Source organism: Oreochromis niloticus, linkage group LG23 (genome assembly GCF_001858045.2).
Source record: "Oreochromis niloticus isolate F11D_XX linkage group LG23, O_niloticus_UMD_NMBU, whole genome shotgun sequence".
In the NCBI taxonomy this organism is placed as follows: domain Eukaryota; kingdom Metazoa; phylum Chordata; class Actinopteri; order Cichliformes; family Cichlidae; genus Oreochromis; species Oreochromis niloticus.
This window is the reverse complement of record NC_031986.2, coordinates 6,821,323-6,846,365: the sequence shown is the minus strand read 5'-3', so window position 1 is coordinate 6,846,365 and position 25,043 is coordinate 6,821,323. Positions and strand designations below refer to the sequence as shown.

At 41.5% G+C, this 25,043-nt stretch overlaps 1 protein-coding gene across 7 annotated transcripts in view; it reads right to left on the bottom strand.

Annotated features, from left to right (window-relative positions):
* Positions 1 to 3,752: 3,752 nt before the first annotated feature.
* zranb3 (zinc finger, RAN-binding domain containing 3) overlaps positions 3,753 to 25,043 on the bottom strand; it is a 118,357-nt gene continuing 97,066 nt past the window's right edge. For 6 of the 7 annotated variants that reach the window (XM_003440915.5, XM_019351635.2, XM_005449978.4 and 3 more), the window contains 5 exons: positions 16,628 to 16,768; positions 10,833 to 10,994; positions 9,845 to 10,037; positions 5,041 to 5,172; positions 3,753 to 4,366 (listed from right to left, as the gene is read on the bottom strand). In XM_003440915.5, coding sequence (XP_003440963.2) covers positions 4,259 to 4,366; positions 5,041 to 5,172; positions 9,845 to 10,037; positions 10,833 to 10,994; positions 16,628 to 16,768 — 736 coding nt within the window. In that variant the 3' untranslated portion in view covers positions 3,753 to 4,258. The remainder of the gene's footprint in view (positions 4,367 to 5,040; positions 5,173 to 9,844; positions 10,038 to 10,832; positions 10,995 to 16,627; positions 16,769 to 25,043) is intronic. The other variant, XM_005449980.4, reaches the window with a different exon arrangement.

Sequence of the window (25,043 nt, the reverse complement as noted above, 5' to 3'; positions counted from 1 at the left end):
TGAGAGGTTTTCAAGTGGTTGCTGGTAATAGTGAAAATGGTTGCAAAGAGGTATAAAGTGCTGCACCCAAAACATCCTCGTGATCGCTCTGGGCGCCTCTTGAATCTGGTTCTGTTGGAGGTTTCTTCCTGTTAAAAGGGAGTTTTTCCTCCCCACTGTCACAAAATGCTTGCCTAAATAAAATGTGCTTGATTGTGTATACACCTGTATGATTATAATTTGTAATATTGTTGGGTCTTTACCTTAAAATGTAAAGCAGCGTAAGGCAACTGTTGTGATTTGGTGCTATATCAACAAAATTGAACTGAATTGAATTCAACAGAGAAAATGTGAAAAGTGTAATGCAAAACAGAAAGCACCTTTTGCAATTGCAGAGCTATGACAACTTTTACTTTAAAGGTAAGCTCACTTCTTCAAATTGCACTACAGCTCAGAGAGTGAAGTGTCTGCAGATGAATCAGCATCTGTCATGTGACTGATTTCAGCTGTTTTTCACTGCCAGCAGTTACTCACGCATTCCAGGTCAGGGAATAGTATATTTTCCCAAGCAACCAAAGGTCACCAAGGGGTCACCGACATGTCTCTAGGCCTGTGGGAGCGAGGCATGAGCCACCTTTTTGTCTGACTGGCTGACTTGAATTGGCAGGTTACAGCTGTATCTGCTCTCATTGACATCACACAGATCAAAAAGTAGAAAAAATACTCTGAAACTGGGTGTTTGGAGGAGCCTGAACTTTTTGGATCTTTTGGATATGCAGACCTTATAATGTTCATATTTAGATGAAACCCATCATTCCAATAGTGTATAACATAAAGTAATGAAAAGCATTAAAAGCGGTTTCTCTGTGCTTTGTATGTTTGTCAGATGGCGCTGTTTTTCTTTCCCTGCAATCCTTCTTTTCCCATTATATTGGGATCTTGTAATTACATGTGATTATTTCCGCTAGATATTTGTCCAGCTAATTTTATCCACACAGCATTCACTGTATGCTCTGTTGCTATGTAACCTGCAGAAAGGTCCGTGCGGCAGGGGCACCGTGGAAAGGATGTCGATTTCACTTGATGGAGGAAAAAAAAGCAAGTTGGATTTTTTTCTTCTTTGCTCTGATGCCAACTTCAAAAAGTGAGAGGAAGGCGGGCAGCACGTTAGACGGAAAGCAAACACGCAAACCTCGGTCGGTGTTTGAGTCCATTTTTATTACTGTCATCACCCGTGGAGGTAATGTTGTTCTCTGGGCTGATAGGTTGTCCAATGCAAACAGTGTCACGCGGCTGCGGCGCTGCTCTTTACCCAGCAGACCCTCTGGGAGGAATGCAAGATATCTTCATCTGGGCGCTGCCTCATTATGGCTTCCTCTGACAAACACATGCACACCACTTCCTCTCCTGTCCAATATACACTTTTCCCTCTGCCAAACACATGAGCTTAATCTGAGCAGCACACACACTCAGCCACACTTTCGCACTAGTTTCCTCACTTTCTCTCTGCCGCACACACACCTTTTGGGTGTAATAAAACAGCGGATCAGAGTCATTGGCTGCTGACAGGGACTGACACTGAAACCTGCTGTTGTTGGAAGGCTGCCTGGGAGATGTTCATTACTCACAAAGCTTGTCGGTTTGGACAGGAGAGGAACAACGGTCTTATTAAGTGGAGACCTGGAGCAGCCGTAGGGGAAATACACATACACCCACGCGTGCACCCACATGGGCTCAGAGAAAGTTTAAAGCGCGTCTTCAGCTGATAGGCTGAGAGAAGTTGGGGGGGGGTTGTCAGAAAAATTTAAAACTTTCCTGCGACGGCAGAATGTGCTGAGTTAGGCGTTTGACACGGCTGACAGACAGGCAAATCGTGACATGACGACACCCTAAAACGTCGACGGCGAAGCCTCAGAGCGGAGAGGGGAGGTAAAACCGCGCTGCGGAGGAATGCAAGGGCCTCGTTCTCGCAGGAGGCTGCTGGTATTGATTGGAGTTTCTGATGTCTGTCTAGCTCATTGTATAACTCTCACAAGAACAGATTCAATATTCCCAACATGGCTGAACCTAAAGCCTTGTTTCCATAGTAACTCTGCTCTCTGTCTCTAAACATAGCCCTCCTGACTGACTTTAGCTCTGCTCAGATCATCAAGCACAGCTGAAGAGGAGGTAGATGCGTGGACATGGACGATAATGTTCCTGACTTGAGGCGATGAAACGATTTGCGAGCTTGTCGGAACGACCGACGGCTCGCTGTATTTACATTCCAAACCGGTTACAGCGCCAGAGCGGGAGAAGAAGAAACGAAACAAGGTGAAAAGAGGTTTTTCATTCCATCGGAGAATGCTCATCCATCTTTCATAAAGACAAAAAAAACGATTTACAAGGCGACACTTGTTGATTGCACCAATGAGGACACCTGGGTGTGTTTGCTGCTGTAGAGTTTTAATCACAAAGCTCGCAATTCATCTCTGAGCTGCTACTTTTTACCAACTTTGCAAAATCTTAAAATAGCAGCATCTCTCTAAACAACCTGCTCCATTTCAGCCTCGAGCAAAAAAAAAAAAGAGGGGGGGGCGTCATAAATCAAAACTACCGCACTTGTGACGGTTCGGGGACGAGAGGGGAGTTGGCTGAATTTGCATTTGATGCAGACGTCACTGCACTTTTCTTTAAGGTAAATCTCCACTACTAGATCTTCCAACGTAATGGGGTCCAGTGGGACACAGATGAGAGCATCTGAAAGCTAGGCAGAATCTTTAAAGGCCCTGTATCCTCATCTGTCACGGCAAATGGGACTTCTGATACTTCACACAGTGCGTCTTTATGTAAACTGAATAAACACCTTTACATGTGCAAACTGCACCAAACCTTTAAAGGGGACCTAGTTTGCTCTTCCTCAGCTCTGTTTCTCTCTTTCGTTTTTTTGTCTTGCAGTTAGGGTCTAGTGGCTTTGCACAATTCAAAATAATCTATATTTATACTTCCCACTGGTTTTGCCCATCGGCTCATCTGCTGCCTGAAACAAACCGTTTTAGATAACTTCTCTCCATATACAGTATAAAAGATGGAATTACCATGACATTACTCATTTGCTCGTGATGTCCCGAGCTAAGCCTGCCTATGATTAGCTATTTAGCTCCTCCTTTCTGACTCATATATCCATTAAAATTTACAAACTGGACCTAAGTTCAATACGACCTAAAAAGAGTTACTAAGCAAATAACAAAGGCTCGAGTGACTGAGCAAAAGTGTCTGGCGAGGTTATGGCTGCTGGCTGTTGTCTGATAAAGTTCTATAGGACCAGAAGTCTTCATGCAAACACAGGGGTCAAGGATTGTACGTCCATCATTTATACTGTCTTCTCTTTCCCTTTAAGCTGACTATCTTCTGATTGGCTGCCCCTCTTGAACAGGTGGGTTGAGCTTCTGTGACCATAGTCGTGTAGCTGAGATAAAACTACGCATATCAACTCTCAAAGAAAAGAGCAGAAAAAAAAACATGTAAAAAGTGACTGATTATCTGAAGCCTGAACTTTTGGAACTTTGTACATTTTCTAACTACTTTGGCAAGTTTAATATGAGCATCCAGGACTGTAACTGGGGATACACCAGTCAAATTTTTCCACTTCTAATACCACACTGATACCTTGGCTTCAGGTATCTGCTGCTACCAGGTCCAGTGTTAAATCAATAATGTGTATTTTTCACTCTGAGGAGTGAGACAGAAGATTATCGACCAATTCATTAGTAAAGTATTAAAAGACAAACGTATTTATGCTTTAAAAAAACACATTTATTTGCATTAGCGTTATTTCAACTTTGTGTAGGATTAATTACAGCACAGTGCTGTAATTTATAGTCACAGTTTCTCCTTTAATTTCCTTTAAGTTACCATGAGTGACGCAAAAGCTTCCAAACAAGTGTTAAACCAAACATAATGACAGAGAAAGAGAAACGGACCAAAATGTTGTCGCTGAAGCTCTTCAGTCGTGCCAACTCACTTGTACGCATATTAAGACAAACTGGTGTTGCAGGAGCGAAACACTTTGAATTACTGTTGCTTTGCTGTTAGCTGACTTTAAGCTACATTAGCTCTCCTGCTGGAAGTTAGCAGATTGCTGCCGATGCGTGGGGTAGTAAACACAAAACATGATAGACCTGAAGAGCATAGATAAGCCCACTGTCACGGATGCCTGATCTAGCTTTTGGTGTCAGGCTATCTGATCCAAGTATTGGATCGCTCTATCCCTAACTGACAATAAGTGAAAGCGTAACAGCTAATTGTTTTCTTTCCGAGTGAAGAACCTGCTGATGTCTGACGAAACCTTGGAAGCTGCAGCACTCTTCCTCCTCTGGCTTCGTTCTTTGGCTTGCTGAGCCGTCCTCTGTGGAGAAAAATGGAACATGATGTAAGAGGTTACATCTGCAGTCAGCACAGAAAAGTCAGATCGATATATCGAGCATCTCTAGATTAAAGTGTCTGAGAGGGGGCATAAACAGTGCGAGGATCCCCTTATCAGTCGCAGTGCTTTGCTTCAGTTTACATACGTCAACATGTGAAGCGTTTCCTTCCAAGCTGACAAAAAAAAGCACTCTGGTGTGAAAGCAAAGCACATTTCAGCTCACGGTGAAAGCTGTGTCTTATTTTGAAAAGTTTCTTCTCAAATCAGATCTGCTTTTAAGAAGTAGCTGACTGAAAATATGAAATATTGAAGGAGTGCAAGAAGGGAAGAGGCAGATATATAGCATTTTCCAACGCATGCTATACATCAAAATGTCACACAGCCACATCATGTGATGTTATTATAGGCAGTATATAGCTTTGTGAGGGATAATATGACTTTTGATCAATGTGTTTGACCATGTATCACATTACTGCCAGCACATGTGATCCTCAACATGAGTGATGGCGCTTTCTCTTTATACAGGGATAAAGGAGAGCTCCATCTGCTGTGCACCTTAAAATGTTAGACAAATTGCTTTTGCCCCCTAAGCCCTTTGGCTTTAAAAGCTGGTGCTGCGGTTGTTATGGGTGCTGTGATGCGGAGTGTGCACATACGGCTTTGTGGCAGACCGTGCAGAGTGTCTGCAGGTTGTCCAGAGAGCACTGGCCTCCTCCGCTGTAGACCGGACGGATGTGGTCGACCTGCCAGAAATCCCCTTCGACTGGAGCTCGGATCATCTCGTTCAGCTGGAAGCACACCGGAATGCAATAGTGAGCGTCTCAGTACACCGGCTACCCTCGGATGTTCCCTCACACTGCTCTAAATTGCCTAAAACAACGTTTGATTGCGCTCCCCTCCCAAACCATCCATCTATGCTAAAGTTCATTCTTTGCACTGATGTGATGTCTTTAGTAAAGCTCAGTCTTTCGCTGGGTTCTACAGTGACCCAAATTGTTACTTTACAGCACACACAGGCACAGACAAATCATTCATATTAAACAAATCTCTGCACCGCGGGGACATTTCTGCAATGCGCCTCACAATAAAAGAAGATAAAAAACAGTCTCAAGCCAAAAAAACCCCCCACATCCCAGCAAAGCACATAACTGGCAAAATCCAGGAAATAATGAAGGCAAACTGCAGGAAAGGGCTTCTGATGGAAGTTTATTATGCTGAGATTAATGTAAGCCTGTGTGATTGTAAGGATAAGACCAGCTGATGAAAACATTATTTGTGCCGAATTGATGACAGCGAACTTTGACCTCCTGCTATCCATCACCATTTGCTGCCTCAGGTACAGCTGTATAAATCACCAAAATGTTTGTGGCCTACATTACGGGCAGCTGGAGGGAAACTTAATCAGGGAGAGCTCACAAGCCTGCCTGACAGAAATTAGGTTAAAAATACCGCTGGGAATATCGTGCTACAGTTAAGGTGCACACTCCTAAATGCCTCAACTTTTTGTGACTTTTAAAAAAAAAAATCTGCTAATTACATTTTAAAGCACATTTTTTTCACTACATTAAGATGAGGAGGAGAGTTTTCATCAACAAGGAAAACTTACATAATGGGTAAGTTTGTAAGTAAGATAAAAAAAACAACCCAAAATGCATTTGCACACAGCAACAATATTGTTGACAATATCCTGAGCAGTATTTCAGGTGAGCTACTGTTTTAATTGCTCTTTTTTTTATATATGTTTAAATTGTTAAGGGGATAGTCGACACAGTAACAGCTATTTTATCAGTTAAACTGATCTCTTTGGAGGCAAAGGAGGAGGAGTAGAAACACAGACACAATAAAAAATACACATAGTTCAATTCCTTTGACTACTACAGAAAATACAGCAAGACACCAGTGTTTTGCTAATCAGAATACTGTTTCCATGAAAGGGTGTACATGATCTGCAACAATGCTTAGGTAGGTGGTACATGTAAAAGCAATCCACATGGATGGCAGGACCCAAGGTTTCCCAGCAGAACATTGCCCAAAGGATCACACTGCCTCCACTGGCTCAGCTTCTTCCCAAAGTCCATCCTGATGCCAGGTGTTCCCAGGTAAGTAACGTACGTGCACCTGACCATCCACGTGATGTAAAAGGTTATTCTTTTTTAAAATAATCTACCAGTCAACAGTAGCAGAAGTTGTTGTTGAACGTCTGAGATGCAACAGAAATAAGTCAAAGCTAATGAGTAACTAGCTGAACAATTCGAAGACCTCTAGTGCTTCTTTGTAAAAATGTACTGAGGTCCACTGGACACAGTGTGGATTTACTAGATAATGCTGTTGTGAATCTGAAATTTATTTTATTAAGAAAATATAAAAAGGAAAAAAGAATTGGAGAAAACAGAAAGCAAGAATGGGAAGATGACAGAGAACAGAGACAAAAAGAAAAAAGAGAGCAAGCAAGTGGAAGAACTGAAGACAATAGAGAGAGAGAATCCTGGTGGGAAGAGTTCAGGGCCAGAAATCTATTTTCCTACTTTGAGAACTACTCTGCCGACATTAAGGCAGGGAGCTGGAATTGATCCCAACAGATTTAAAGAACAGGCCTGCTCACAGGGCCAGAGTTCAGATCTCTCTCTTACACACTCACACACAGGCACTCTCACACAAGCTCTCACACATTCAAGTCAATTGAGCCTGCTTTTGTGCCAAAAGCATGCACTTTGGTGCACCTTACCTCACTACTGCACACTTACACACATACTGAAGCTCCTCTCACGAGCACCTAAAGGCCTTAACACATCCTGAAAATCCACACGCGCATCAAAATACCATTACAGCCACACCTAAATTCTGTTATACACATGCACGCCAAAAAGAGAGCCCAAGGTACAAACATAGACACATATAACCATTCTCACTCTCTCTCTCTCTCAATCACATAGACACACACACACACGTACCAAACCCCCCCAGTATGAGCCGAAGAATGAGCCTATAATCTCAAGGCTTCTCCACCACTGGTGTCTTATCATGTGGCTGAGTTTGTTTCCTCTAAAGCTCGGTGCATCGATCGGCGCTGATGCTTCTGCCGGCGGCACTGGAAAGAGGGGAGGAGGGTGAGTGTGTGTTTGTGGTGGGGGGTGGGGGCTGGCTTTGCAGGATAACAGCCAACCAAATCAAATAGGCTTACTGGTCGAGGCCTGGCACTGGGAAAAAAAATCAATGGGCCCAGCAATCCATTTACTGGGAGCTGGCCCCTTGGAGTGCAGATCAACCTGCGTGTGTGTGTGTGTGTGTGAGTAGATGCATATGTGCGTAGGTGGGTGGGATGGGGAGTACAGGGTGCTTTTATTTTTGCACTTACATAAACACACAAAAAATGGTCTTCCTTGTCAGTTCTTTGACTCACATAGAGAGACTGATGCATTTTGATGACTGTTTGTTTAACAAAGTTGGTACAAATTTTCAATATTGAGAAGAAAGCATCCTTATATGAAAAAAAAAATCTTAACACCTGAAACATCCAACCACATCAAAATAAAATTCCCTCAGGTAATGTGGGTGCTAATCACCAAATAGTTCACCCACCCAGTTCACCCACCCATTGCTTCCTGTTTAAAGGGAAACAGATAATTTTCCAAACAGACACTCTGTTTTTTTTTGATAATGAGAAGTATAATGAGATTCCATGTAGTTGTATTAAATATTAAATATTTGCATATATAAAAATGATCATGATCATCATGATGTAAAATCTAAAAACATCAATTAAAACATAGCAAAAAGAATCCCCTTCTGCTTTCTTCTCAGATAATAGTATATCGTAAGGCTTCCTGTATATTACTGGCTTTTTTGGTCTCATTTGGCTATTGTCTCTGGAAGCAGGATTAACTCTGCTTGACTCAGAGACATCTTTATGGGATAAGCATTTTTGAAGGCACGTCTGTGCTCAAGCTCAAGTTTTTGTCCTGTTAACAATAACTTGAGCATGTCAAGCTGAGAAACCAGCAGCATTAACCCATAATCTCTGACAGGATACTGATAGCAGAGACCGTGTTAACCAATCTGCCGCTGGGTCTGCTTTTACCGCTCTGAGATCACTTACCATCTATGCTTTGTGGAAATGGACCCAGCATTTGCAAGCAAACCATCAATCTGCGAATTACTGTTGTCGCAAATACGTTTTATTGTGCAGTGTTTTTAATAAAAGTTTTTAATAATTCCTTTAGCACATTAGCAAAGAAAGCCTTAAGGCAGAGGAGTGCCAGCTGCTACCATATCCGGTTTAATAAAACAGGCAAGTTTGCTTATTAAGTTTACATACTAAGTTTAACCAGCTGTTTTGCTAATATATCACCTTCCTGTTTATACACATATTTAAAAGACTTTTTAAAATCAAGCTGTAGGGCTGTGTTTCTGAACTCTAATAGCTTTTCATTTAGAGATATATCGTCCTCACAGAACAGCCACAGTAAACTTTAATATTTTATGTTCAATTTACAAGTAACACTGTTTCATGTAAAGTAATATTTAGAAGACATATACAGACTATGACCCCAATTCTGAAAATGTTGGAACAATGTATAAAACACAAATAAAAAAACAGAATACAATGATTTGCAAATCTCATAAACCCATATTTTATTCAGAAAGAACACACCAAACATATTCAATGTGTAAACTGAGAAAATGTACCCTATAAAAAAGTCATTTTAAATTTCACAGGAACAGAATGTTTAAAAAAAAGTTGGGAGAGTATGCCTACCACTGTGTAGCATCACTTCATCTAGATGCTCCTTTCAGTACCCTTTCGTCTTACTGACCTGTTGCTCATTAACCTAATTAGTTGACATCAAATTAAAAAACAGCCAATATTTTTGGAAGAGTAAAATGTCAAACTTGAAACATTTGGTTTATTGGTTTATTGGTTTATGTTCTACTGTGAATAAAATCTGGGTTTTTGTGATTTGCAAATCATTGCATTCTGTTTTTATTTACATTTTCTATAGCATCCAAACTTTTTTGGAATTGGGATTGACACAGCTCTTCAGTCAGGAAGGAGTGCAGAAAGGTGAAGCCATCCAGGAAAAGTAAATCAAGCTGCAGCGGGCTGTCAGCTTATGTAAACGAATAAAACACAATCCGATAAAAGACATCTCTGCTCGCCTTTCTGTAAAAGTTGCTGCACGCCACTGTGGCAACTCCTTTGGTTGTATAAAGGTCTACAGGAAAGAAATATGACATAAACTGACAGAAACAGTGATGTGGAATTGGTATTTGACTTGTTGTTTTTTCCCCTTGAATTTCACATTGACACAACTTGCCTCGTTGCACTGACTGACTACCCTAGTTAATGGCTGCTTGGCACTTGAAAAAAAATAATGTTTCTTCAGCTCATTGGTGGAGTTTTCCTGAAACATGGATGAGAGACAAATACGAAACAGTAGCCTCCTCTGCTCTATGTCCCACCTGTTTGACTGGCAGCTGGGTAAGCCAAGTGTTCTCCAGGATCTCCTTTCGCTGGGAGGGTGGAGCATCACGGACCTTAATGAACAGGTCATGGGCGTGGAGGCCACAGTGCTGACAGATGCCGCGCTCTGCCTCCAACACCTGAGACCGCATGTAAGTCTGGCTGGAGCGCAACTGGAACTCGTCCTGACACCTTCGGGTCAAAGCACACAGAAACATCTGCACTACAGAAAGAAACTTGTGATTAACTTCTTTCTATTATAAAAATCATTCTATTGAAAGCGCAGAGAAAGTTTTTCTCATGTTGGTTAAAAAACAGAAGCTGGCTTTTGAAAACCATTTAATCGAATTAAGACTGCCAGGAAAAGGTGCAGCATCTTCTTGAAGGACAGAAAAACTAAACCGAAAGAGGTTTGTTTTAGATTTTCCATAAAAAACTTTGTTTTACATTGGTAATGGTATCAAGTTTGGTAAAGACCAAATTTGACTGATTCCCACCGAAAAAATTTACAGGAAAAGATTTGGAAAAAGACCATTATACATGCAAGAGTTGAAGTCTAATCTATTTTAGTCTTGAGCAAACAGTATTCTTTCTACAAAGAAAGTAAACAACAGGGTGAAGTCAACATTGTACTGCTGTGTTTCTGAGTTTGTTTTGCACACAAACTCTTAAAGCTCTGAATATAATTGAATTTTTTGGTGCCAGATGGGTGGGCTTCTGCGCAGAGGACAATGAGTACAGGGAAGTTTTGGGGGGGAAAAATCTCCCAAACTGTGTGAAAGTTGATTTAATATGTTTTTGTTTGGCTGACATCTAATCAAAGACAGGTCTGTTGCAGTAAACCTCACATCAGGTGCACTGAGATCTATATTTATCTACAAATCTGCTCCAGAACTTTTTGAGCAATTCTTAAATTATTACAAGTTGGAAATGTCCAGTTTAGCCCGTAGCTTTCCCTCTAACTGTATGTAGTTAGTGTTGCGATACCTGTGGCTGCAGAATCGAGTGTCCCACTCTCCACCTGTGGTAGAGCAGGGCTGCTGGCAGGAGAGACACAGAGGGACACCCTGACTGTCCACAGCCTGCAGGTAGCTGGACTCTGTTGATGGCTGTGCATCTGATGTCCTACAGGACTGAGTGTCCTGCCTGCTGTGACAGAGACAGAGAAAGGGGAAACAGTCGGGAGTGAAGAAGTGGGAGATGGTAACGTCAGTCCAAAAAGACATTCTTAAATTCTCAACAGATGGTTGTATGTTTGTATGTCAGATGTGGTATTGAAGGACTTCAGGAAGTCCAAAAACAAGATTTGTTGCTCGAGTGCAAACTGAGTTTTGGTGTAAAGAGAGTGCAATGACACGACTGTGAGCAAAAAGTGAGAACTCAGAGATTTTTGTTTTTCTGTTGCATATCAACTTCTTGGAGTTGTTTTTTCAAGGTGCAAAATATAGGGAGAATATTATTTAAATCATGCGCAGAAACTGATTTGCGACATGATAATTGCGCTGATATTTAACGCAGAAATTGTTTTTCTGCGCTTGATATGGCTGCAGACGATACGTAGACGTAAAGACGTAGAAATGTATAGATTACTGAGCCGGCTGAATTCTAAATTTGAATTCTAAATTTGTTAAATGAACTCAGAGATGACCTGGATCCTCCAAACTAAAGAAGTCACGCAATACCAGCAGCAACAAAACTTCTTCATTTACATTACATTACATTATTACTCATTTACATTAATGAAGTGAAAAACTTCCCCTTAATAAAGGAAAAAGAAACTTTCCTTAATACAGTTTTATTACACTAGAATTTCAGGACCATGGACAGCGCACAAGGTTTTCACCTGATCTCGTGAGCTCTAACACTGTGGTGGACATACACAAATTCAGCTGCACATACTTTGACTCTACATGAGTTACAGATATGTGATCTATATGGAACTTGTCTTAATACAAGAACGCTACAGAACACAAGGCCAAAATATTGCTGTGCAGTTTACAGTCCTAGATCAGAGCCTGTCTGAATGACTCAAGCCTGTTTCCATTCAAACGACTCTCTGCCAGATTATCACCATAGGCCTACATCTAACATACACGTGTATCCCCTGTATTTATACGGTTTTCTGATTATAACTAACAAGCTGTGCCTGTCCTGTTAGTAAATTACCTGCAGCTGGATATCATCTCTTAGTTTGCGAGAGGTTGTGTTAAATTGGCGTGGTTCCTGGCCGATTGGGGATGTTTTATTGAAGTGAACTTTTGTAAATTGCCTGCAAAACTAACCACACCTATCAGCACTAAGCCCTGTATTTTTAAAGAGCAGAGCATTTTATCTATATGGTGTGCTCACAACAGTCATCTCAAGGCGCTTTATATTTCATGGTAAGTCCAGCAGAGAGAGAACCCCTATGATTTCAAACGATGATGATGATGAGAAAGCACTTGGCGACAGCGGGGAAGACGAGTTTTCATCTTAATTTTTCAGGTGACCTCAAGCGAAACTAGAAAACACAGCGAAGAGGAGCACAATAAAACGTCAAAGTCAAACAGGTAAGGCATCCCAAGTCTCAACAAAAACAATACAAATGAATTTGTTATAAAAAATAGTTCACATTGATGAAGGAGGTTTTATTCTTTTCAACAAAATTCTTTTTTTAAATTCATGACAGCTTCTTCCAGTGTACATGCAAACACCGTGTTTAATGTGTAGCCATTGACCTTGAATCTGAACATGCAGTAGTGTGCAAAAGTCTTATGACACCTCTCACTTGTCTATAGTTTGCTTCATATTTTAAAGTGCTCTTGAGCAATAGTTCTCCACATTTTTTTCTTTGGATGCTTCATCACTGATTATCGGTCCTTGTGCGTGACCATTTTCACAGGAATACTTTTTTGCCCACTTTTTGTAAGTATAAAAAAACACCTAATGGCATGAACCAGTGTTAACTTAGCAAAGAAGCGATTTTAAATTGCAGCTTTAGGCACTTTTTCACTAGCAGCCTGTCACAAAAACACACCATTTGTTCTCATTTCTTTAGATGATTCTACTAAAAATACTAAAGATAACACAGTCTGACGTGCACAAAATTGTATTTTTTGCACCACCAAGCAGACTCCCAAAGAGCTATTAGCTGAAAACTTGGCATATCTCGGCTCGGTGTGTCCTTAAAAAAAATTAAGGATCCTAGACAAGTAGGGGACACGAGAAGAAATGTCACACCTTTCTTTAGTAGGCAAGCAGTATCGAAAAGCCACTTCTTTATAAAAAACAGAAAAAAATCTAACTAATCAACTAAGACCTGACCCAGGACCTGAGAGATGCATGTGGCCCTTCTGTTCACTGAAGCCTTATCAGAATTTCAGTGGTACAGTGGCTGTCAAGAAGACATTATTAAGGAAGGGGAACAGGGAGAAAAATCTGTAGCAACAAGTCTGATGGAGTGATTAATCCAAATTTGAATTTTTTGGTTTACCTGCTCTCCAAACAAGACTTCAGGAATGTCCTTCAAGAAGCCAAGAGAACTATTCCTGATGGCTAATTAAAGAAATGACAAGAAAGCTGCCTATGAGGCTGTGTTGAAGTAGAAAGATGGTCATACCATGTATTCGCTTTCAAGCTCATTAGAACTGTACAAACTCTCTTCTTGCCTTATATTCAGGGTTTTCATGTATTTTTGCACATTTTTATAACTCGCTGCACCTGGTTCCCATGTATAAAGAAATGAGGGATCGGTCAAGTCATTACCCTGTAAATCTGATCTAAATTAAACAAAGCTCACTTTCTTCTACAAACTGCAAATACATTTCAGCATAAATATCCATCCAACAGAAATAAATCAGTTTTTTTTCTGTATATTTAGTATAATACAGTGCTCTATCTGCAAAACATTTCTAGTATGTGTATCTGCGTGCATGTCCGTCTGGCAGAAGACAGCAAATCTGGGCATTTGCCATGTAGTCCCAGCAGGGTGCTAGAGCCACGTTGGAGGGGACAGATGGACTAAATTCTCTTTCCCCATGGTTTACAATTCAGAGAGACAGCGAGAGGAACAAAGAGCCAGAGTGACAGAGCACTACAGAGGGAAATTTAATCATTGAAATAGAGAAGAGAACCTTCTAAAAAGGGAACCTTGCTGTTTCAAAGTTGAGAAGATACCAAAAACTGGAAGTATCATGAGACAAATGCTGTGCCAGCAAAGTCTAGTCGATGAAAGAGAGACACAAATAGACTTTTTACTTGTGTGCCCAAACTGAGAATAGTGAAAACATCCAGAAAAGCCAGAAATATGTCTGTTAGAAACTGTAAAACATCAGTGCATTTTTGCACTGATGATACAATCAAAAATGTAGATTTATAGATGCAGATGTATAGACTACCTTACATTTAGTTTCAAAGCAGTTTGAATTATGCACATACAAAACAAATAGTCATGTTGGCATCGTTACAATGCAGCATGAGGTAACTCTCTGAAAACTCATACTTCAAACCCCCAAATCACGCAACATGCCTGCAGCAAACAGCACACAACCTGCTAATGTTTACCACCTTGGCTCATCTCTGATGCTCTATACCGAAAGAAACCAAAGGCACCAACGAGATCTGACACTGGTAAGTCCAGCTGTCAATCGAGATTCTTATTTTCCACATTTTAGCATGTTGCTTTCATGTGGATAGCAATGGAAAGACTGTTAACATTTAAAATGGACACCAGTGACGTATGGTGCATTCTGTTTTAGCCCACGCCCAGAGATAGGTGGCACACTTTAAGATCAACTGATACCTCCAATACCAGAGATGCGCTTGTTTTAAATGGATCTATGTTATCAGAAATTTCTGTTTCACAGATTATCAGTGCAGACCGACTCAGAATGATTGCAACACATTGCCAACGTATCTGTGTTTATAAACTGGACAACATTTACTTGGAAAACATTGCCAATATTTTAGAGAATGATTGATGATGATGGTTCTCAGCCGGAAAAGGGTGGAGTGCCCACTCCGGGTCGGGGATGAGTTCCTGCCCCAAGTGGAGGAGTTTAAGTATCTCGGGGTCTTGTTCGCGAGTGATGGGAGAAGGGAGCCGGAGATCGACAGACGGATTGGTGCTGCCGCTGCAGTGATGCGGACGCTGCACCGGTCCGTCGTGGTGAAGAGGGAGCTGAGTGTAAAAGCGAAGCTCTCAATTTACCGGTCGATCTACGTCCCGACCCTCACCTATGGCCACGAGCTGTGGGTAGTGACCGAAAGAACGAGATCGCGGATACAAGCGGCAGAAATGAGCTTCCTCCGAAGGGTGGCTGGCCTCTCCCTTAGAGATAGGGTGAGAAGTTCGGCCATCCGGGAGGGGCTCAGAGTAGAGCCGCTGCTCCTCCACATCGAAAGGAGCCAGTTGAGGTGGTTCGGGCATCTGACAAGGATGCCCCCTGGGCGCCTCCTGGGTGAGGTGTTCCGGGCATGTCCCACCGGGAGGAGGCCCCGGGGCAGACCCAGGACGCGCTGGAGAGATTATATCTCTCGGCTGGCCTGGGAACGCCTTGGTGTTCCCCCGGATGAGCTGGAGGAGGTGGCTGGGGAGAGGGAGGTCTGGGCTTCTCTGCTTAGGCTGCTGCCCCCGCGACCCGATCTCGGATAAAGCGGATGAGGATGGATGGATGGATGGATGGATGGATGGATGGATGGATGGATGGATGGATGGATGGATTGCAGTCAGTCAGACTGTTTGGAGACAGGTTGCCTCCCATCAGAGGACTTGTGCAGATGCCTTGCAATCTAAGCGCTCGCTGTCCTTTTTTCTACTCTAGTATAACTTATAGCCACAGTTCAAATGTCAGCAAATGAAAGTGATATCAGCCAGCAGGAAGTATTAGCAAGAACTGAACTGAATTTGCTGTTTTGAAGGAACAGTTCAATATTATGTACAAATTTTACTTGAATGCTTAAATAGATAACAGTGATGGATATCAATCTTCCTACTTTATGAAAACATGGATTCTCCTCATCCCTCCAACCACACGCCTTAGTTGGAGGATATGTAAAAAGCCAATGGATGGATGCCATTTCTATTCTAGCTACTAGCATATTAGCATATTTTTTAAGTCAGCTTTTATAAATGGCCATTTAATTTTGTTACCATGCTGCCTTTTACCGTGTTTATTCACACAGCAGTGCTTGCTTCTGTCAAACACTTTATACTTTCAGACACTGCTGTATACCTCATGCAGTAAAACGCTATCTGTTGTCTAAAAGCACAAATCCTGAGCAGAGCCTTTAAGGCACTTTATAGATTATCACAGACATTTTGTATGTAACACCAGTAACTGTGTATATGTGTGAGAGCTCGTCTGTGTGTTTGCTGCAGGTTTCCATAGAGATATTGCCTCCTGGGGTGAGCTGGCCGATGCATCTCACCCAGTAGATCGTATTATGGTCTATATTTACTGTACTAACACACTCAGTGGGCCTTTGTGCCTCTCCCACAAGGCACATACAGATCTCCATGGAGACAGCTGAGGGAAAGAAAATGAAAATACTCTGAATCCTGAAGAGGAAACCATGTGGTGAGACAAACCACCTTTATGTGCAGACCTTGAAGTTTCATCTTTAAATACTACAGACAAGAACGGATCTATGAATGATCAAAATACCGTTTGTGTAGTAGACAGGAGAAACACAGTGATCAGCTAGAAATACATTTGAATTTTAGTTTCATATATTAGCAGCAAACTACTTAAAGACCTGAGGACAACTTGACCTTTATGTGCGCATTTTTCCCCTTAACAAACCTCTGTGTAGCAGGTGGTGTTAGCGAAGAGGCAGACCTCCTCTTTGTGAAGAAGTTTTCCTTTGTGACCAGTCGGACGCTGCCTCCCTCCTCCTGGGCTTTGCTCAGAGACGCCTCGGCCACGTCGTCACGACCGAGGTACCTGTGAAACGGGATAAAATGTTGCTGTGAGGGAATGGTGAATTTGTGGACGTTACATAACCAAAGCACCGGGGAGCAGTTGCAAGCAGATGAATTCATAAACTCTCTCTGGACAGCAATAGAAGCAGGTATGATAGGACGCTTGAGGTTGCTCAAGCATACAAGTAATCTTAGTCATCTTTTTTTGGACTGCGGTAATCCTGGGACTCTACCACATCAATGTAACACACACCATCACCCACATAACAAGCAAAATTCTACAAATGGCCTCAGTGCAGTGCCAGATGCACTTTGATTTTTTTTCTTTCTTGGCACCAAACTGTGCTTAAATGCTCAGATCCTTCCTTCCTTCCACTGCTGATTTCCTATTCTGAATGTGTGCTTATATTCTGTTTGTCTTCTTCTCCTGCTGAATCCTATTACTATTGCAGCAGCAGCAATCTAATTTCCCCACAGGAATCGTCAATCATCTAATCTAATCCATCTGCCCCGCTACTGCTTTTTATGGCCGTTGTAATACAGATGCTATGTGTGCAAGTTGAAAATTGCACTAAACTCTACATTCCAATCTACGCAGGATTAAAATGACCCTGGGATGTCAGAGTTGACACAAATACATGTGGAGAGTTGGGGAAAGAAAATCAGCGATGTGTTCCTCTTGGTAGGAAAAGATTCCACAAGCCTTGAGAGAAAAGTGACCAATCGGCAAATGCCGACTGGTCACTTTACTGGTTTTAACAGAGGGATGGTACAACGCTGTAATGGTCTCCGCAGAGAGCAATTACCCTACCTTTTTACTCCACGGGGAAGTCAGAGGTCAGCCTTAGCCAATAAGCAGATCGCAGCCATGCTGCTGTCAGTACTTGCTGGAACTAGTACTTTACTTTACCAACCATCCACACACACAAGGAACAAACTGCTTTTTTGCTTTACCAATAACATCCTGTACATGCCGGGTAAATGCCTCTAGTGCCCACTCAAATACAGTCAACGTCCAACTAGAAATATTAAGCATATACATTTTTAGAATGAGTTAATTTGGTCTCATTTGCTAAACTGTGTGTACTTGTGGCTATTTTGGAAATTATCCATCATGTAATATGTGTTGGAAACCCATGGAAGAATTTAATGTCATCAGTGTTGCAGGTGATTGACAGTAAGCTCCTACGTCATTCATCCACCCTCTTCTTTTTATCTAAAGTCAATAAACAGAGTATTCCAAGTGTTCCCAGTATTATTTTCAGTTTCTTATGGGGAATACTGAGGCACTGGGTTTGCCCCACAGTTCGTCGTGCTGTGAAAACCTTCAAAGGGAGGCATCTTGAAGGCATTTTAATCAGACGCCCAAACCACCTTAGCCGACTACTTTGAACATAGAGGAGCAATGGCTCTGAGCTCCTCACCCTGTACCTACGGCTGAGATCAGCCACCCTACAGAGGAAGCTCATTTTGCCTGTTTGTATACATGATCGTGTTCTTTTCGTCACTACCCAGAGCTCACGACTACAAGTGAGGGTTAGCTTCAGCACTGTGACTCAACTGTTTGGTTTTTGTTGATTTGGTGATTCCTATTTGCACATTTTCTCACCAGCAGTTATCCCTCTGCTTTTTTCTTCTCTTACCAGATAACCAACAAAGAGCTTGAACTTTATCCTTTCTGCAGAGTCTATAAAGTGCAGGCTGTGCTTTCAACTATTTTGTAAAAATCAATGAAGACAGCCCTTTAACAAAATACAGTAGTTAAGTTAAAAAAAAACAAAACCTAATAAGTCATCTAGTGTTTCCAAGTCCAAAGCATCCTTTACCCCTAACACAGAAAAGCTTTCTGCTATATGAAGCAGACAAAATAGGTTAGACTTAGTAAATGGCTCCAAGTACAGATAATGAGCTTGAGGGTTCAAAGAAGTGCGAAGAGCAAGAATTCAGATTTTTTTAAAAAGGGAAAAAAAGAGATAAGGTTTAAAAAAAAAACAGACAGAAAGACAGCAGGCAGCTAATGGATGGTGTAGCCATTTCACAGACAATCAACTCGAGTGATGAAGCTGTTTCACTAATCGTCGAGCAGATCAATAATTAATGTTTCATCTTCCAAGCGTTTGTTCTGACAGTTGTGTCAATTGTTGAACTCAGTTTGATGTAACTTTACTGCTGTCACAAGACGTAGCCGTGTACACCGATGAAACACGAATCAATAACTGGAACGTCTCCTGGAACTATAAGATATGGAATAAATACATTTATCACTGTTTAACTAATAACAAAACATTTACTACACGGTAATAAAACAACAAAAAAAAATGGGTAAAACACACGTCTCAACTTCTTGAATTGTTAAAAACTTCTGCCGATGCCTGTTTTCATCCAATATATTTGGATATATTTAGCTCTGTGTAGGACTTATTATAGTTCTTTCATAAGAAAAAAATCATTTGAATTGGTTATTGAATTCTACTTGATGGATTTCTATCCTGATTGCACGTTTTTTTTCTGATTACTAATGAGATACCAGCCTCCCAGAAACACCGTGCCGGCGGAAGGTGTTTCCACTGTTAAATTCAACTTTTAGTGTCTCTACTCGGCCCTGCAGGCTATGAAACGACATTTTTATGCAATTCCACCACCTCCATATGGACAGAATACTTTCTTTGGGAGGGAGATGGAAAGAAGGCAGAAGAGGGGAAAAAATATAAAGGAAAGATGGATGACAGGAGGCAGAAAGTGGAGGAGGGAGAGACATCAAAGAGGAGAAGTTTCTCTGGAAGCTGAGAGGAGATGAGGAAGAAGGTAAGTCTCCATCAAACACAAGAGCTTCCTTTGCTTCAAACAGTCCCAGCACAGAGGCTGGATGAAACGAGATACCTTACACTAAACTGGAGTCCAACTGCGCTTCTGGGAGAGAGTGGAGGTGTGTGTGTGTGTGTGTTTGCATGTTTTTATGCAGTTAGGTGCCTGGAGAGTAATTCTGTACACTAAGGTGACTGCTGCTACTTGCTGAATGAATCACATTTTCTGTTATGATCCAAACCTCTTCTACCAGTATCAGGGGGCAGCTGGGTTCACTGATGTTGTTTTCAAAATGTTTGTCAGACCGGCTTACATCTGTGAAAACCTAGGATGATTTGGACTGAATGTACAATAGGGCCTATTAAAAAGTAGTTTAGTCTGCGTATTACTAAATATGTTCAAAGGTGCCGTGCCGAGGTTTTGGTTAGTAGCAGTAGTAATAAATGTGAGTCCCCCTCGCTCTTTATATTGTGCGTAAACAACTGACAGCAGTACAAATCATTTTATGCAAAGCAATGTGCCTGCAAAGGTTAGCAAACATGGATGGAAATCATATAAAAAATAAATTTAAAAAATATGTCTTTGCTAATGTTTTATGAGAACGTAAATACACTCAACACATTTATAAACTCAACAATTTGTTTGAATTTCCAGAGGGTGCCCGGCATGATGAACACAAACATAGACTGAATGCATTGGTTTTTAGACTTCTGGTTGCATAGAAAGGTTTAAGGACCCTCAGCTCATTAGCTCTGCGACCTCCGAAAACACTTTCCAGATTACTTCACAGTTTTAATTGCTAGTTTTGGGACATATTTAAATATTTATTTTGAAATTACAGTCCTTACTAAAAGTCATAAAGCATGATAAATCAAGAAGCACCAACCAGCGCTGCCTCTCGCTCGTCATATCCAGCCTTAAACATCAGTTTGATGACAGATGAAATATTCAGCTTTATGTTTATCAATGGGACGTCACTACCCAACGTGTGGTAGCACATTATTCATCTTTTATACATAGTCCTATAATTGTGAATAAACTCCATTATCCCCATGTGTATTTTACTGTTACCTGGAGGATCTAAAACTTTCCCTACACTACAACACTTTTAACCAGGCAATAACATCTGCATGTGGCTAATTAGCATAACAAACATAAACACATGATACCACGTCATTAAGTGCAAACACATACACTCAGGCTGTTTCTCAAGTCATCTCTTATTTTTACCCACAATTTTATAGCAACAAAAACTGTTCAATTCAATTAAACTGCATATTTTACTGTAAAAATTGGCTAACATACCAGTAGCTAGCAGCTTATAGTAATAAGGAGATTTTTCTGTTTCTCTGCTGATAGGTTTGTAGCTTGAACCTATTCGCTGGAACGTTGAAGGCAATGTAATTACACAGCAAGCAAGACACGAGTAGGCAACATTCTTAATGTTTCACGTGCACGGGAGAGAACTGGACAGGCGCCGTTCCTTCGCTTGACCCCAGTTGCTCTCGTCCGCTCCCCCGTAACACTGCTCTTTTATTGTGGTTACATGAATATGCATAGGTTCATTAACATATGACATAGGTATACATGTGAACAAAGAATACCTTGTGTGTGGGGGTCAAACTGTGACCCCAGGAAGACTCCCCAGAGCCGTCCATCTAAACAAAAGGCACTTAGCCTAAAACAGATATAGATACGTTTATCCTACCATAAAACAATAAGACAAGGTACGACCTCTCCCATGCTCCTAAAATGTGGGTGTGAAAGTCAGAGAGCTCTGGAATGCACACAAAGCTTGCAGACTATTAAGGATCAAACCTCTACCAATCTACACCTAATTATAAAACTCTAAGAATATATAAGTAGATATTTCTAAGCATAAATGACAATCACAATACAAACCTAACATTTGCCATTGTTGTTACATAATCTTCCTCCTGTGTTTGTTGTTATTTTTGTACTGCACATTTGGTGTCAGGTGGTGGTGTTTTGTGGGCTTGGAGAAGGCATTCTCCCTCACAGTCCCTCAAAGTGTTCTCTGGGTGGTGCTTCGGGGGTGTGGGGTGTCTGGCCAGTTGCTTCGAGCCATTCAATCAGGCCATAGCCGGCAATAAGACTGAATTGTTCCCAGTGGGCGTTGGACCAGCGCTGCCCTTTGTCACTGATTCTCTTCATAATTTTTATGGTCTGAATTTCTAGGTGTAGCCACGTGGGGAAGTCTTCTACCTGGGTGGGCTCAGAATTTCATCTCTGCTTTCTGCAGATGATCTGGCGTTTCCCTTAGAGATAGGTGAGGAGTTCTGCCAACCGGGAGGGGCTCGGAATAGAGACGCTGCTCCTCCACATCAAAAGGACCAGGCTGAGGTAGTCTGGGCATCTGACGCCTCCTGGGCGTGGTGTTCCGGGCATGTCCCACAGGGAGGAGGCCCTGATTAAGAGACCCAGGATTATATTATAGAGATTATATCTGGCCTGGGAATGCCTTGGTGGAAACTCATACTTTGCTCAAATCAACAGTTTCTATACTTAGACTCACTAGTTTGAGTACATACTGCTGTAGTTAGCATGACACACTGAAATACTGTAAATGTCATTATTGGTAAATGACTCATTTTGAGAGAACCCTACCCTGTCAAAATGTATGTATTAGACAATCACTTGGTGTACACAGTGTACTAAAGAAAACAAACCAACTGAGACCATTAGCTTAGATTAATAATGGGACTAGGCTGGCTCCGTCTAAGGTAACAAAAAGATGACAACCAGCAGCTCTAACACCCACTAATCACAGTACTTTATCTTGTTTATTCAGTCTGTGCAAAAATCAACTATGTAAACAACAATTCAAAGTTTTAAAAGGATTTTCTTTGTAGCCAGGACTAGTAACTTCCTATCTAACTGCTCAGCAGCTGGTGGCTCATAATTGTTAAACCTCATCCAACTTTCAGGAGGCAAGCAAATCAGTGAATTTCCCTAAACTGACAGACTATTCCTTTAATATTACAGGTACAGGCAGTTAGAAAGCTACAGTAAATTTAAACGTGCAGCACATATTTGGTGGAGGTTGCACCAGGACTGACAAAACGCAGCATGATTTGAACTTGATTATCTGGACACGGTTTTCTGCTGGTAGACATTTGATGCGCAGCTGCAGGGGCGCTGTTACAGGCTCAGGGAGTCAGCGGGTAGCTGACAGCGGACACGCAGAGGTGCAGACAGCCGCCCGGCTCGGCCCAGGCTGGCCTGCAGCTCGGCACAGAGGCCAGACCCTGCTCAGCTGTGTGAAATCAAACTAACGAGCTGCTGCACCGGTATGGCCCAGCTGAAGCCGCTTTGATTGATTGCTGTTCTCTGCCGGCCTCGGTCAGACAGAGCTGACAGTAACGGCCTTTTCAGTGGCAAAGATTCTCAGAGACACGTGAAGCTGCTAATTCCCATGTGTGTTTGAACATGAACGTGACATGAAGTATGTCATCTTTAACTCAACTAAATTTATAGAAAAATCAGTGTGTTGGACAACTCCAAATGTCCATTGCAAAGACTTTACGCGAGTACTGTCAAAACAATGCTGTCAACAGCTAAAAGTACTTTATAGAGAGGTTCCTAAAGAATGCAAATTTGAAAAGTTGAGTTTACTTGGTATAAGCAGCAACACTCAGCCTGTGAAAATGTCTTCTGTGGCTCTGGATGAGATTTGCCAAAATTGAGGAAATAGTCCTACCTTTACTGAGTTTCAGCTTGAGACTTTAAATTTATAACAGCAAGTCTGTATTACATACTGGGGGAGTTTGAAATATGTGGTATTTATCACGGAGGAAGATTTTCAAGGAAAGTGTATCATCCAGTGTTTGCGTCAAATCTTTTTTAAAAAGCACTTTTGCAGTGAGTCATTGTGGGGAAAAGCAAAAAGGAAGAAAACAAATCAGAAGTTCAAATTCTAACAAGTCCATCAACTATATGCAAATGCTGTACTGAATTTGCTGGAGTACAGCTTTAATGTACGCTGCCAAGACAACACAACAAAAGTACTTTCCACAGTGTAATCTTAGCCAAATACAAATGCACTGAGTTTCCATCTTTTAGATGCTGAACATGATTTCAGTGTTGTATATACTACTACAAATATAGCGTCTCATACTAATGCACGAGCAGTTTTACTTTTCAAGTCTTCATCGAGCGATCAAAGCGAAGGCTGGAAAACTGATTTCTTCAATTTAGTAACAATTACACACTTTCTGCTAGTTTTGAGAGACGACGTTCTTCCCACAAAACGGTTTTAGTTCGTCAACATTTCTGGGACGTCTTGATTGAACAGTCCTCTTCAGGTCACGTCTGAGCATCTCATTTGAGTTAAGGTCAATATTTTCATTTGGCCTTTTGAAAAAAATGAATTTTCTTATTCTGTTGTTGATTTATTTGCGTGTGCCCTTCCATCATCAAAAGTATGTTCTCGCTTCATGTCGTGCTGCCCTGACATTCGCCTGTAAATCTTATTGATACAATTTAAAAATTCATTTGTCCTCTGAGTGACTGTGAGGTGTCCTGTAGTGTTGTAGAACATCCAAGTGGTCTTGTGCAAATTTAAAATGTGCAGTTTTTAGTGATCAGTGGTTTCCTTTGTGTTGTCCTAGCATTAAGACCCATCTGGATGAAGATTTATCAAGTTGTAGAGACGGAGCTTGATTCAGGATTGCATGTTGTAGCTACAGTCCTGGTTTTCTTCTTGTAGAGCAGGGGTGTCCAACTCCAGCCCTCAAGAGCTACTGTCCTGCAGCTTTTAGATGCATCTCTACTCCAACACAGCTGAATCAAATGCTTGGATTACATCTTCAGCATGCCATCAAGTTTGGCAAAGGCCTGATAACAAGACATTCATTTGATTCAGGTGTGTCAGAACAGGGATGGATCTAAAAGCTGCAGGACGGCAGCTCTCGAGGACTGGAGTTGGACACCCCTGTTGTAGAGAGATGGTACATTCAGGTTTTTCAACCTTCTTCTGAGCTCCAGCCAATCTTTCTCAGGAAGGGCAGACAATGTCAGCAACCAGACTTTGCATGTCTTTATTTAAAAAGCAGGGCACCTCTGCAGGTCCAGTCTCATCTGGTTAACTGGAACACTGGACTCCAAGTAGCTCTTTTAGTCATTACCATAGAGCTCCACTTAGTTTTTCCAACGTTCACTGTGAGTGATTCTGTTAAACATCTCTCAAGTCCCACTGAAATACTCCTACGCTGTAATTTTGAACTACCAAGTCTTTTGTGTTGTGCTGCTCACCGTTTGACTGGGAGCTGGTATATAATAATACATTTCAGATGACAAAAACTGGCCTGCACAACACCGAATAAAACATTTAACTTTAACAGCCTCTACATTTGATGGCTGGCTTTAACAATTATGTGTTTGTATGCACACAAAAATGAAAAAATAACATTATTATTTCTCTGTATTAAAGTGGTAATTACAGGCGCCAATCAACTTTTTTTTATTTACAA